The sequence below is a fragment of the Natator depressus genome, chromosome 8 (genome assembly GCF_965152275.1).
Source record: "Natator depressus isolate rNatDep1 chromosome 8, rNatDep2.hap1, whole genome shotgun sequence".
NCBI lineage: Eukaryota > Metazoa > Chordata > Testudines > Cheloniidae > Natator > Natator depressus.
The window spans coordinates 34,161,103-34,176,043 of NC_134241.1; the positions used below are offsets into that span (position 1 = coordinate 34,161,103).

At 44.7% G+C, this 14,941-nt stretch overlaps 1 protein-coding gene across 3 annotated transcripts in view; it reads right to left on the reverse strand.

Annotated features, from left to right (window-relative positions):
* Window positions 1–1,404: 1,404 nt before the first annotated feature.
* Window positions 1,405–14,941, reverse strand: part of SIL1 (SIL1 nucleotide exchange factor) — a 216,421-nt gene continuing 202,884 nt past the window's right edge. For 2 of the 3 annotated variants that reach the window (XM_074960713.1, XM_074960714.1), the window contains 3 exons: window positions 12,410–12,506; window positions 6,377–6,541; window positions 1,406–2,494 (listed from right to left, as the gene is read on the reverse strand). In XM_074960713.1, the coding sequence (XP_074816814.1) occupies window positions 2,129–2,494; window positions 6,377–6,541; window positions 12,410–12,506 (628 nt within the window). In that variant the 3' untranslated portion in view covers window positions 1,406–2,128. Of the gene's footprint in view, window positions 2,495–6,376; window positions 6,542–12,409; window positions 12,507–14,941 lie in introns of all 3 variants that reach the window. The other variant, XM_074960711.1, reaches the window with a different exon arrangement.

Below are 14,941 nucleotides of genomic sequence, written 5' to 3' on the forward strand. Positions count from 1 at the left end.
TCTGGTGAACTCTATGGTTCCACACCTTAGCTGGGGCAGAAACATATATAGAGCAACTCCTGTATGGCATGCATGTGGAAGTGGCTTAAAGCCATATTTGCACATCTCTGAGCCTGGGCAGCTGCCCCCCCCAGCTAACAACCCCTAAGGGCTCTCTGGCATGACAAAGGGAAGTCTTGTTTGGGCGCTTAGCCCCCTATGCCAGTGGCAGGGAAGGTGATGGCATATGGCTAGTTAACCTGAAGGCTCACAGCCTATAATGTAAGCCTGTGTACCATTTCCCCCTTGTGAGGGACTCCTGGGTTGCAGGACTCTGCAGGGGCAAACTAGATCCAGCCTCTAGTTTTTTTGCAGCAACTCTGTGCTGGAGCAAGGGCCTGTCCAGCTGCACAGATTTTTGCCATCTTTAGAAAGGGCTGGAGGACATCTTGTGTTTGGTGCCTCATTTCATTGTAAGCATACAGTTTTGTGTAGTGCCTACAAAGCACGGGCAGATGGCTGCCATATAAATACAACTATTTATGATATCATCAGTAGGGACTTCCGCTGGGGAAACCCTGCAGGAGGCACACGGATTACAAGAGCAGCCCGCCATCCCAAACGGGGGGATCCGCTCAGCTGAGTGCCTAATCCAGACATTAAAGATAACAGGACTCTAAAAGGGCATGGTTAGCCCAAGTCTGCATGGCCCAGGGACCAAACCATCTCTCCCTCCTCCCACCGCTGTATTAGAGAAACTGCCTTTGGGATGACACGGCTTTAGATCAGACACACTTATGTGACTGTACAGAGGTCTCTGTGGCAGGAATGCTGCCGGAAATCCAAGTGTTATTAAAGGGCTTTCTGTGGATACAAATTCTAAACAGAAAATGGAGTGATGGAGGGGGCAGGTGGTACCCTGGGTTAATGTACTGGGCTGTCTCCTGTGTCAGGGTCTGGATGCAGGTCACAGGGGAAATGGAAGTGGTGGCCTCAATCCAGCCTTTAATGGACATTTATCTGAAAAGTAAAAGCATCAGAGAGTACAACTGGCAGCACTGGCTCAGCTGAGTCGAGCCCTGTGCTTGACTAGCCCCTGCTGCCAGTCAGGGAGGATGATATATGGAAGCTACCAGGCCTGATTGCCATGGGCTGGGAACTTCATTGATTGACAGACTGGTGCCATTTTGTTTCTTTGGATGTATAAAGAAAGCCTGAAAGATTTCTCTGCCAATAGCTCCCTTTCAACCCCTCCCCCTCATTGGAAATTCAAGTCTTGGCCAGCCTTCTTTTCTAAGGAGGCTCTATCAAAAACTGGAGGACAAATATGTTTATGACATCACAGTTACCAAGCAAGAGAAACCTGATTAATTGGCAGGAGAAATGATTTCCAATGATTTCTTTTTTGTTTAGAATGCCGGAGTTTTTATTTGGGAGTTGTTAACATCTATTTAACTCAAAACCCTAACAAATAGCTGGAAGAAAGGCTCTTTTTTGTTGAATATTCAACATCTTTCAACAAAGGTCTGAGAAGGCTCCTAATCTGAATCTATGAGTCCTCTATGCAGACCTCCAGCAAACCCAGGGAAGACAAGCGTTGATATTCGTGGTGTTTCTGAGGGAAGACACAAGCAGAAAGCACACTTAAAAATAAAAACCTAACAGCAGCTTTCGATCCTTCTGTATAAATTGTAAAGCAGCAAAAGAAAGGGTCACCATTAAAAAAAGAACAAAGACCGATCACAGTTGTGTGGGAAAGTCTTTTTCCTTTACAAAGCATAGATGTATAGTTGCCTGAATTAGCAAGTACGTGATCAAAAATGCATCCGTTCTTTGGAACCTGAAGAATCTACATTTTACTAAACAGATTTAAACATTCTGTCACTTACATTAAACATATTAGAGGTTGAGGACAAGATGCAATATTCCTTAAACACATATATCCCATTATCTGTATGGACCAAGATGTGAAATGAAAATACTCCCCAAAACGTTTGTATCTTTCTTTAATAATGGAGTTGTTGGCTCACTTGCCTTGTGGAGGGATTTTGCTTAGACCAGCAATTTACTCAATAGTTTGTTTATGCATGTCCGTCAAAATTCACCAGATTGTCATGAATTTTTTTTTTTTTTTTAAAGCTCAGTCAGATTACAGATATCCTGATCTTAACTCCTGAATAATGGTATTTATAGAGCTAAGGAGTTCCTTAAAATAGCCATCTTTGTCCCCTTCCCTTTGTTCTTCTGCTGCCAGTTCTTCGTACTCGGTGCGGAGCATGCTCAGTGTGGTGCTGAGGGCATAGTCCCCTTGGTATCCGTCCCTGCAGGCGGCCATCAGAATGTGCACTGTTTTTAGAACTTTTTCTCGAGTGTCATGCTCTGGCAATGCCAGGAGGTTGGAAATAATCACACACCAGCCCTGTTCCACCACAGCTGGCACCAGGTTCACTTGTTTGTACTGCTGAACTTTCTCTTCCATTTGGTCTTCCTTGTTCTCTGAATCCTCAAGCAGCATCTGCAAGAAACCATGTTAAATTGATTATCTGTATCCAAGAACACCACCTACCCTTAGTACTGTTTCCAGCAGGTTATACAGTATATCAGTGCCCATGGGTGAAGCCAGACATCCCACAACTCCTGGCTTTTGACAGCATCGTACCCTATTTTATTTCTTTATATGGTGCATGAAGTTAGATTTGTTTTGCTTGGTTTTTTTGCATTAGAAATTCAGGTCTTATATACTCTGGAAAGCTCTAGTTGATTGGAGAACGAGTAGAATTATGATATTGCAAGACACTGAAAATCTGATTGAAAGGAGAAGGGAGTGAGGTGAGACTGTTTAAAACATGTTTTTTTATTTATTTTCATGATCACCTATATAACTCTGGCATGCACTAAACAAACACTCAACATCCCCATCCTTAATTTAAGAGTGCTCCCAATTCCCACTGGAGATGCCTCCAGCAAAGCTAGGGAAGACAGTGTTGCCATTCTTGATATTTCTATGATTAAAAAAAAGCAGAGAGAAAACAAGTTTTTTTTTTGAGTTGGGAGAGGGAGATGGGAAACAAAGGGCATAAGCTCAATTTTATAAAATATCCTTTGTGGGGCAACTTTATACCAGAACAGAGCAAGCAAAGCCTCAGGTGAATCCAGTGAGATACCAAAGGGAAGCCAGCACAGCCCTATTGAACTGCATGGTAAATCCTCCTACATACAATATACGGTAGAGCTCCTAGAATCCAGAGCAGGACAGCGAGGTGCGCCGGACACTGGTGGAGCCCTTGTGCTGTTCCACATGAGACCCCCCCCCCCATTTAATAAAGGAGAAAAGGGCAGAAAAAGTCCCTGTCAAGTCAATTCCTTAAACTGTTCTTATTTGAAGCCGTTGCCTGAAGGCTTCACTGCGCCCGTGGCCTCGGTGCTGCTGTCTGCAGCAAATGGCAGAGAGTTGACTTTTTAGCCTGTTGGCATTTCAGGCCTCATTTTTGCTTTCCATTGCCTTTTCTAGGAGGTGGGGGGTCTATCCAGGATCCTCCCCCCACATCTTTCACACTGTGGTTCGCCAGCGGCACCGTGCTCAAGCTCTACATCATCACAATTCTCTCTCTCTAGCTGAACTTAGCTCATTGGTGCTGCTCTGACAACAGCCAGAAGGGGATGCTTGGGCCAAGCCCCAGTGCTCTGTTCCCCACATCCAGAGACCAGGCACGTGGCTTCCACAGTGGTCCCAGCTCCTGCTGGCCCAGGAAGCGAGGGTATAAGCTAGGATCTTGATTGTGCCATGGCCCAACCCAATGCTCACCTTATGCCAGCCCTAAATAAAAGGTGCATCCATTCTGTTCAGTGCAGTTATATGGACATTCAACAGCCTTGCCATGAGTGAGCTGAGACGTGGATTCCCACCCCACAGTCTCAGTTACGACTGGTACATTTAGGGCTTTGCAGCGGGGACTGAGCTGGCTTAGCATACTCCGAGTAAAGATGCTCACAGGGCAGGTGTCACACTGAAGAACCTGCGCATCCTTTTACAGCTGGCTTCAATACTAAACGCTGATGTTAAAGATTTGGCCCCAGCAGAGCTGGTAGGTGAATGTGAGAAGCAGTCGTTGACATATAAAGGAATCCCATGCATGTTTCACGAGCTGGAATGTGACCCTAGATGCATCTCACAGTCTGTGTGCCAGAAGGAGCTGATCATGCCACCATTTCCCAAAGAAGAGCAATATGGGGTCTGTTTCCCTTTAAGAGCTATTCCGCTGGCTTGGCTGGTGGCCTCCTGTGATAATTACTATGTATGCGCTTCATTAATTAGATCTGAAAAGCGCAAGTCTGCTTGCTACCATATCATCATTAAGAGAAGATTAGGGCTTTTACAGGTCTGATAAGAACAAATCCAAATGTGCAGAAGAAAAAGGCTGGAAATCAGCAGAGATACAGTGAAACTAGCCCAAAGGATGAGCCTTGCTAATAAGCAACCCCCTGTCTGGCGGGACCACTCGAGACTGGTTTACAAGGTTTCCTGTAACATTTTATCTGACCTTTAATTAAGGGCCCTCTGCTATCTAACTGACTTTTGTTGATCCCATGGGTGGTGGTTCCTGGCATGTTTCACAGCATTGTATTTATACTTTGATATACCATATGTGGGGAGAAAAGGAACAAAAACTCAGGTGAGATTTCCCTTCCCACAATCCTGCAGGAAAGCCATTTCCACCACCTGGAAAACTTTATTTCCAGTGCACACAGACTGTCCATCCATTCAGGGTTAAACAGAGACAATGAAGCAGAAAAAGCAGTTCAGAACCATCTTCTCTTCTGCTTCATTTCACTGAGCTGCCACCGGCATGGGCTGGAATTAGTTTTGCTTCATTTAGAAAAAAAATAAAAAATAGCAGCCTATTCTTTTCAGTCAATCACCCGGAAGCTAGCACTTTACAGCATGTTGTGACATCACCACTTATTCAGATTGATCCAGCACCTTTCCAGGTGCTGTTTTTTCCCATTTTGTCTGCAGACGTAACAAGAGAGCAGCCTGTGATGTACATCCTAGAAAGTAGTTTTCACACCAAAAGGGCTATAATGTAATTGTTTTTGTATAAAACTTAGAATTTGTAGGGTGTGCAGATTATCTCAAGATAGACTGAATCTGTGAACAGATGGAGTTGCTGAAGGTACAGTATTAAAACATAGAATGTTATTAAAGGGACAATGCTAAGACAAGTCATAGATACAAATTCCTTATTTGTGCCATTGAAGGGACAGGGTTAACTTATATTGGACCCAATATTTATATTTTATAAAACTTCAGAGTAGCAAAAATATTTCCATCTCTTATAAAAAGTCAATTGAAAACAAATTTTAAAGCATATAATTATTTTTCTTCAAGGTCTGAAACCCAAACACTACAGCAATAAAAATCTGCAGGTGAAACTGACTATAAACAGAAGTGAAACTTGACCTAATTGATTTTCATTCTCCAATGTAATAGAAATGCAGAATATAAACAACAAATCAAACAGTGGCTAATAAACAGGATTTTAAACTGACATTTACAGTAATAATCAAAGGTGGTGTTAAGTAAAATAGGTATAGATGTTTGCTTAGTTACAACTTAAGATTTACAAATGTACAGTTCCCCCCAAAAAACTAAAAGAATTACAAAAATCTAGCTAGTTTGCACAGCGATACCCTGGTAACTCTCTTTGCATTTCATTCACTTTGGACAATGAAACCAGAACGATCAGTTTCATTTCCTGGCTCTCCTGCACCCTAGCACACGTTCTTGGTTTTAACACTTCAGGGTAAAAAACCCACCACCAACAGAACAAACACTGATTTTATTGTTAAAAAGATGCCTAAATGACTACACAATATTTTCAAGCTTCAGACACAAGATCAACCCAGGGAGTCCAAACTGCCTATGCAATATGGAACCCAGCTCCACAGGGGCTTCTCTTGTAGTGCTGCAGGGAGGCGTATTGGAGCAGAGCGGGCCCCCCATCCCCTGGAGATAGAGGCGATGCAGGGCGGGGGGAGGGCGAGGGACATGCAGGGTCACATGCCCTTCCAGATTTACTACTTGGCTTGTACTGATCATGCTCAGTAATACTGCTGAAGCCGCTGAACCCAAATCTCCACACCCCAACACACCCCAACCCCAACCCACTATCGGCAGGCACAGGTTGTCTTTGCCTGGGGAGTTCCTTGGTACGATGCCTCTTTGTTTGGCCTTGATAGAACTGCCCTTTAATGAAGATCTTAAGTACTGTCTTGCATTGCTATAACTGTTCCCGATTCACATGCATTTCCTCACTCCCAAGAGTATATATAGCTCACATCTTCACTGCTATCCAGTGAACATGGGCTCCAGCAAACTGCCCCACAGCGCTCTTACCTTTTCCAAAATCAGGTCGTAGAGCAGCGTCACAACGCGTATGTAGAGACTCTCCATGCCTTTTTCTTTGAAGAGATTTCTAAGTACTTGAAGGCCACCAAGCTTGAGGAATTGCAGCTGGGCATAGGGGAAGTGTCTCAGCATCGAAGACAAAGCAAAGAGAGCCTGGCAAGCACAACAGTTAATCAGTCTCCTAGTCCAGCGACAGCTGCCATTTCTGAATGAACTCTTGCTCAGCGATCTGTATTCTGAAGAGTCCTAGCATTCTGGCTTCATTTTCCTTTACGGATTGCCACAAAAGGCAGCTGATTAATGCTACATAATATGGGTGTGATTTAAAAGCCTATTAACAATCTCACTTAATGACTTCTGATCAGGGGAGAAAAACACAACTGTGTTCACTCATGACTTGCTGTTCTGCAAACACTTGCCCTCATTAATTTAAATCTCTCATCACCAGCGAGGTGGTATCTCTGCATGAAACCTGAGTGTAGTGTCTGATCCCCCAGCTATCTTCTTTTCCAGGAACTCGAAGATCATGGGTACGTCCACATTGCGGTCAGAGGTGGGACTGCAGCTTGTGCAGACATACCCACACTAGCTTTAATCTCGCTAGCTCAGGTACCAGAGCAGTGAAGCTGCAGCACCATGTGCTTCGGATGGGGCTGTACAAGCCTGCCCGTAACCCTAGATGTTACTCCTGATGAAGCCTGTGCTACTGCAGTTTCACTGCTCGAGCTCTCTCAGTTAAAGCTAGTGTAGACATACCCCCTGCTTCATCCTGCAACCTCTTCTGACTTCAGGGAGTACTGCAGGTGCTCAACAGCCCTCAGGATCAAGCCCTTTGACTTTTCTCCAGGTTAGATGCTGTCAACACATCAATGCAGCTCTCATAGACTGAGACTGCCCACATCAACTTTATATACTCTTAGACCTTAAGGCCAGAAGGGACCATCATGATCATCTAGTCCAGGGGTTCTCAAACTTCATTGCACCGTGACTCCTTTCTGACAACAAAATTACTACACAACCCCGAGAAGGGGGGCCAAAGCCTGAGGACTTCAGCCCCAGATAGGGAGCGGGGATGGGGGTCTGTAACCTGAGCCCCGCTGCTCAGGGCTGAACACTTCTGGCTTCGGCTTTAGCCCTGGGCCCCAGCATATCTAACACCAGTTCTAGTGACCCCATTAAAATGGGGTCGCGACCCACTCTGGGGTCCTGACCCACAGTTTGAGAATCACTGATCTAGTCTGACCTCTGGGACATCGCAGACCACAGAACCTCACCCAACCACTCCTGTAATAGACCCACAGCCTCTGGCTGAGTTACTGAAGTCCTCAAATCATGATTTAAAGACTTTAAGTTACAGAGAATCCACCATTTCCTCTAGTTCAAACCTGCAAGTGACCCATGCCCCACGCTGCAGAGGAAGGCAAAAAAACCCCCAGGATCTCTGCCAACCTGACCCATGGGAAAATTCCTTCCAAACCCAAAATATGGCTATCGGTTGGACCCTGAGCATTTGGGCAAGACCCACCAGCCAGACACCTTGAGAAGAATTCCCTATAATAACTCACAGCCCTCCCCAGCCATCGGGGACACTTGCTGCTAGCAGTTGCAGATCAGCTACTGTAGGCAGTCTTATCATACCACTCCCTCCATACACTTATCAAGCTCAGTCTTGAAGCCAGTTAGGTTCCCCCCCCGCCATTGCTCTCCTTGGAAGGCTGTTCCAGAACTTCACTCCTCTGATGGTTAGAAACCTTCATCTAATTTCAAGCCTAAACTTGCTGATGGCCAGTTTATATCCATTTGTTCTTGTGTCCACACTGGCACTTAAATAATTCCTCTCCCTCCCTGGCACTTATAACAAGCAATCATATCTCCCCTCAGGCTTCATTTGGTTTGGATAAATACGCCAAGCTCTTTGGAGTCTCCTTTCATAAGGTAGGTTTCCATTCCTCTGATCACCCTAGCAGCCCTTCTCTGAACCTGTTCCAGTCTGAATTCATCTTAAACATGGGAGACCAGAAGTGCACACAGTATTCCAGATGAGGTCTTACCAGTGCCTTGTATAATGGCAATAACACTTCCCTGTCTCCACTGAAAATACCTCCCCGATGCATCCTAGGACTGCATTAGCCTTTTTCACAGCCACATTAAATTGGCGGCTCATAGTCTTCCTGTGATTAACCAATACAACCAGGGATTTCTCCTCCTCTCTCACTCCCAACTGATACATCCCCAGCTTATAGCAAAAATTCTTGTTGTTAGTCCCTAAGTGCATGACTTTGCACTTTTCACTATTAAATTTCATCCCATTTCTAGTTTTCAAGATCATCCAGATCTTCTTGTATGGTATTCTGGTCCTCCTCCATATTGGCAATACCTCCCCCAACTTTGCATCATCCACAAATTTTATTAGCACACTCCCACTTTTTGTGTCAATGTCATGAATGAAAAGCTTAACTTTATTATCTCAGCTGTACAGGATCTTCCAAGAGAAGTTACTTTGGAGCAATTACTTTAAATGGTGTCAGATACAGTATACAGTTCATGGCACTGCCTCCCTATTAAGGCAGGTTCCAAACAGTTTTGTCTAGTGGTTCAATTGTAGGACTGGGAGTCAGGATTTCTGGGTTGTGTTCCTGGCTTTGCTATTGATTCACTGTGTGACACATAGCACATCACTTTACCTTTCTGTGTCCCAGGTTCCCTGTCTGTGAAATGAGGAGATCATCACTGGCCTACCCTACAGGTGTACCGTGAGGCCTAACTGATGTTCAGGAAGAGCCTGAGATCCCTGGGTAAAAGGGTCTAGAAGCACAAAGAATTTATATTCTTTATCTCCCAGGACAATTGACTGAGGCTGCTGCTTACACAAGGGTTACATCTGTCTGTATCTGACGCAAGCAGTCTGCTGTTGCTACAGTTCCCCAAGGAGCGTGATAAACAAATGCAGCGCTAGAGTGTGGAGTTGCACAAGAGGCTCTTTCTAAATATCAGAGCTGAGATAGGGAAATACTCTGTGCTTAAAGCTTGTTGTAGCCAATGCACCTTGCATTCCTCCTGCTATAGTGGGGATAAGCCTGAATATGCAGGAAGGAGCAGGTGACCAGTCCAAATGACTGTGGAAACTAATGGCTAAGACATTGTTCTGAATCTTTCTTGTATTAGATACAAGGTTTGGGATAGGTGTAGGGCCAATGAGATTTTTACTTTGATTTGGTTTAGCTGCCGATATTAATTCAGTCTATGGTATTTATATAGCCTTAATCACCACAATACTGAAGCACTGAAACAGAGTAACATGAGAGAGGCAGGTTGCAGATCAAGATGGGTTCTGCTCTCACTGAGCTTTGTTAACTTGTATTTCAGGCAGTAGGTCTGTTAAACTGGACCTATGTCCATCACTTGAACTGAACCCAAGCCAAAGATTGTCTCCTTCTGGGGTTTTGCAGTCTGGATTCTGGATTCTGCAGTCTGGATTCAGCCCAAATACCCTGACAAAGCCTATGCTCAAATCTCCAGCCCAACCAGCAGAAGTAGTACCAGGATTCTGGTGGATGTCACTTTGGCAGACAACCATCCAGCCCCATCAAAGCTCAGATAGCTTGGATAAATACTGAACTTCTGAGTGTTTCTCTAATCCTTCAGAACTCACTGATGTACACCAGCCACACTCACCTCCCTGTTCACTGCTCTCACTGAGTGCATCTTGTCTTAAACTGGATTATGAACTCTGATTCTGTGTGAGTACAGACCCAATTCTTCTTGGGCTCTTTGGGCGCCACCGCAGCACAGATAACTCATCCTAATATAAAGCATTACTTTGGCTAGGGATGGAGACGTTTAGGTGCTCTCTCCCTTTCAGAGCTGTTACAGACCTGAGGTTAAGGCTGAGGAAGGAGGCAATCTGTGGCTAAATTACTGATTTTTACACCTCTCTGATATTCACAAAAATGGTTACTTGAGGCGATATGTTAAGTGTTAAGAAAGGCACCCAGACTGCCATTCTGCCCCTCAGGAAAGGCTGCTGCTGAAACAAGAACTATTACGGAGATCATCCATCTCAGAGCCTGCCAACAATGGGAATTGACTCCTTAGTGCACAATGGTGGGACACGGTTCCTGCACCCACTGTGGGCAGATCAGAACAGACAGCTATTTTTCCCAGTCCAATATATTTCTATTTTATAATCTCTTAGTTGCCTGCAGTAGTTTAGTGGATGCTTCTGTCTCTTCCTCACCACCAGTCCATAGTAACAGTGTGCTGGCATGTTGCCTCCTCCTCCACCCAAGCATGGCTGGATGGGAAATATGACTCTCCTGCACTCACCATGTTTTCATTCTGATGGGAGTAAAAATCTCTCCCTGTCACGCATGAATGTTACATGCATTGCAGCTGATGCTGAAACCAGAGCCATCCCCTTTGTTCAGAAAAAGGCCTTAAAGATTGTCATACTGGATGGTGGGGTCCTAGATTTGAAGAGAGACTGTCACAACTAGGAGTATTTTGCCTGGAAAGGGGATGGGTTCAGAAGACTAGACAGAAGCATCCAAATTATGACAAGGACAGTGAAAACCTTACCCTACCATAACACAAGAAGAACGGTCACTCAATTAAACTCCATGCCATGCTGAAAGGGCTCTCTGGAGTCCTTTGTTACACCTCAGTCAGTAAATTAAATTAAAGAAAATATTGGGGTGATTTCTCTGCCTCTGGTGAGGTCACCCCGTCTCTGAATGCTGCCAGAGGTCTTTGAAAAAAGAAAAAGTTTTGCTGTTGAAATGAAGCAGACTGCACTTCAGGGCCATGGTTTTCAAACCCTTCCCTAGATACCTCCTCACCGTCCCTGTGAGGTAATCACACGCCCTGCATCACACATGCTGGGCTAGGCCAGCAGGATGCTCAGTGTCGTTTTCAGGAAGATGGTGTAAACATTTCTAGCAAGCGCAACTTTACACAAGCCTGCCTGCCCAGCTTTGACAAGGAGGGAATCTTTTCATGCAAGTGAAATACATGCCTCAGTCTCTCCATACCTCTCTGTGGCCCACACATTCCTTGAGACTCAGGAGTTTATCACAGGCTAGAGGGGAACACTTTCATGGGATCCTCTTTTAAAATACTGACAGCACATCACTGATATTAATAGCAGGTGCATTAAGGTTGAGTAACAGGAGCTACTTTTTCCGCTCCGCCTGTGGAATTCACTGTGCCAGAAGGTCACTGAGTCAAACGCCGGGCCTGGATTTGAAAAGGAGCTAGATAATTTTATGGCCAACAACAACCATTTGTAGCTTTGCATGTTAAGATAAGGGTAATCAGATCTCATGCTTGAGCGAATAAACTGATCGCTGAAGAGGAGAGTGAAGAATCCCGTACCCCAACGTACAGCACTGCACATTTAGCTAGGGGCATTAGGAGAGCTTTTCGCCTTCCTCTGAAGCATCAGATATTGGCTCCTGCTTGAGGCAGGATGCCGAAGTGGATGCAGCAATTATCTTCTCCAGAACGTCGACTCCAATTCATTAACCTGTGATCTTTATGTCGGGATCTGCTCCCTCCCTCCCAGACTATCTAACACACAGCACTGCCTGTCCAACAGTATGAACTCACTGTGTAATCTGAGTTTTCCTTTTAAAGTAGGGCAAGGCCTATCGCTACCATGAGGTGACAACTGTGGGCTGGCTAATGGCTCTGTACACCAGAGAGGCAAGTTTTCCCTGTCAATACACAACTGCAGCTTGTTAACTATAATATGGGTCACCTTGAGTACACTGAAAGAAGAACAGAACCCCATCAGCCTGGATGGAATGGGGCAGGGAAATGCCCATGGACATCAGAGCTGAATCTGACCCTCTGAACATAGCCTGACACCACTTCTGTGAATGTGCCTCATCATAAAGCACCACATATCCATGAACAGGTGACACAGATCACATCACTATGTAATAATGCCAATGCAAGACTATACACCTGAGTGTCATATATAGGAAATGTTAATACACACACACACTTTGGCCAACTTACCTTTTTCTTCACAGCCAATGGTTGTTCCGTAGCCAAAATAACCAGCAGTTTTTGTAGAGCACCACCCTCAATTGCTTCCACCTGAACTTTGGGATTGCTGAGGGAAAAAGCAAAACAAACGTCAGGAACAGACACTAGATCACAGGGAAACTAAACAGGTTAACACACACTTTGCTGCACGCTTGTTTCTAGCTAAGGCGTTTTGGTTTTTTTAATAGTGGGGATGAGTTACTTACAAGATGTACTGCAAGGCGCTAATGAATATAAAGCATCTATTTCAAATTGGATTGTTTAACAACATCTGCCTGAATTCCTCCCTATATGAGGGACTGTCTATGAAGGTGACACCTGCTGGTGAAATTTGTCACTGCATAGCTGATCTAGGAACTGTTTTTGTCATTAGGGCAAGCACGTGTTTTTGTGTACGTAAAACCTCAAGCTAAACAGAAACACTTACTCTTAAAAGCCAACCAGATGTTGACAATTGCCATGTACTTTATTTACTCCAAAGAGAACTATTAGCACAGGCAGGGTCATCTAAATGTGAGTGATTTGGGAGATCCTAGTATCACATTGCAAAACATTTTGCTTCTTTCTCCTGATCAGAATGAATACATCCCTGATAGGAGACTGTTAGGGTGCCTCTGGCATCAGCGCCACCACCACATGACTCTGGGTGTGAGCTTCTGAGGCTACCTGGAGGATGAGAGGGAGGGCCAGTGAGGGAAGCAATATAGTAGCCATTTTTATGCACTCTGAACATGGAGAACAAAGCACCTGGTCTGAAATCAGTGACATGTCCAAAGTCAAACTATGTATGGCAGAATCAACAATGAAACCATCTGAGATCCCAATTTGAAAATTCAATATATGGAAAATTGCAACCACATTTTTACATAAACTGCCATTTATTTTCATTTAGGCGTCATGGCTTCTGTTAATTGCTTTCATTAATAACTAATTAAAGTTGTGTTACTTAATTAGCCAACTAGCACACATTTGAGCAAGGGACAGAATAATAGATATCTTCTCTCTGTAGTTTCTGTTACTTCTTCTTGCAGCCTGCATGGCAAAAGATTGCAGCAGAGAAGGTGCGGTTACTAGACCAGGACAGTTCACAAATGTAGATCTGTGATTTTGGTGAGTCACCTCCTTCATTTACCTGCCCTGGGCTAATGGAAGCTAAGCTGCCACAGGCCTGGCACCACCCAGCTGGGCCGCCATGCTGATCTGAAGAGCGCCTATTTGCATCGCCACCAAACCCTCCCAGTCTGACTCTCAATACCCTCGTCTTGCTGAGGTTGCCAATGCTGGTTGGTGGGGACTACTCCAACAGCTGGATATCAGCAGGTTGCCCAGAAACATCACAGCTTCCTTTGTGTTGATTGGGTGATTCCTGCCGGTGGATCCGTTTACAGAAGCTTCTCTCCTCTTTTGCGTAGGTATGTATTTATTTATTGCAGGATCGTGCTTGTCAAAAGTTAGCCCGCATTTTTAAGTCCAGGACAGATACTCTGGATCTCTTTTCCTTCATACAACCCTTAGGAGGCATGTATGGTACAATACCGTATGTAACATGGGTTAAAGGCCATCATACTCCTTGGTTGGCTGTAAAGTGAAGTCAGTGTCCCAATCAATTTCAAACCGACTGGCCTGGTTGAGGGAGGCATCTAAAATATACCTGCTGAGGGAAATGTGGCTTTGCAAGTTACCTAACCATGCTGGCTACCAAAGTCTGGTCTACACTACTGACCTATATCGGTGTAACTATGTCGCTCAGGGGCTCAAACTCTAGCCTCATCTGGAGGCATAAGAAACGTTTCAGTTTTGGTGCCATGTAACTGACAGACTGGAGCCGAAAAGATCAATATAATCAGTAAAGCAACAGAAAGTGAAATGTGACTGACATAACCTGAAAGTGATGGCAGCACAACACATAAGGGGCATGCTAGGCATTCTGTGCTGTTCCTTCTGGGTGTACTAGATTCTCATTAGTAAATATCTTTTTGTTACCACAGGTGTTAACCTAGCAATGATCTCTCCCATCACCATTTCTCGCCTTTTGTTCACACCAACTGCACCATTAATCCCTTTCACTTTATATTCCAACTGTCCCTTAATGGCCTTTTATTCCAGTTCTCACTTTCCACCGCTCTCTTGTTCCTCAGTTTCTATTAACACGCTGATTTATTTAAACACTTCTCTGTCACTGCCCAGCCTGTACTGTAGGATGCGTCTTTCACCACACCTGCAGAAGGGACATTTGTCCCCATAGCTTGTGAATTATAAATTATGACTAGGGTCTAACTAACACACACACACACACACAATGCAGTTTTCCTTATGGATTATAAATGGCTACAACCTCCGTCCACTGTACAGATGGGCTGGAGCTGTATAATTCCAGTTCTGGACCTGAACTGCCCCATAGTTTGTGGGTCTTGGGTCCAGCTAACACCTTGGCTTCAGGAGTTCTCATACTTCGTGGTGCATGTGCGCATTTCTGGTAAGGCTACTGACACAAGAGAGTAT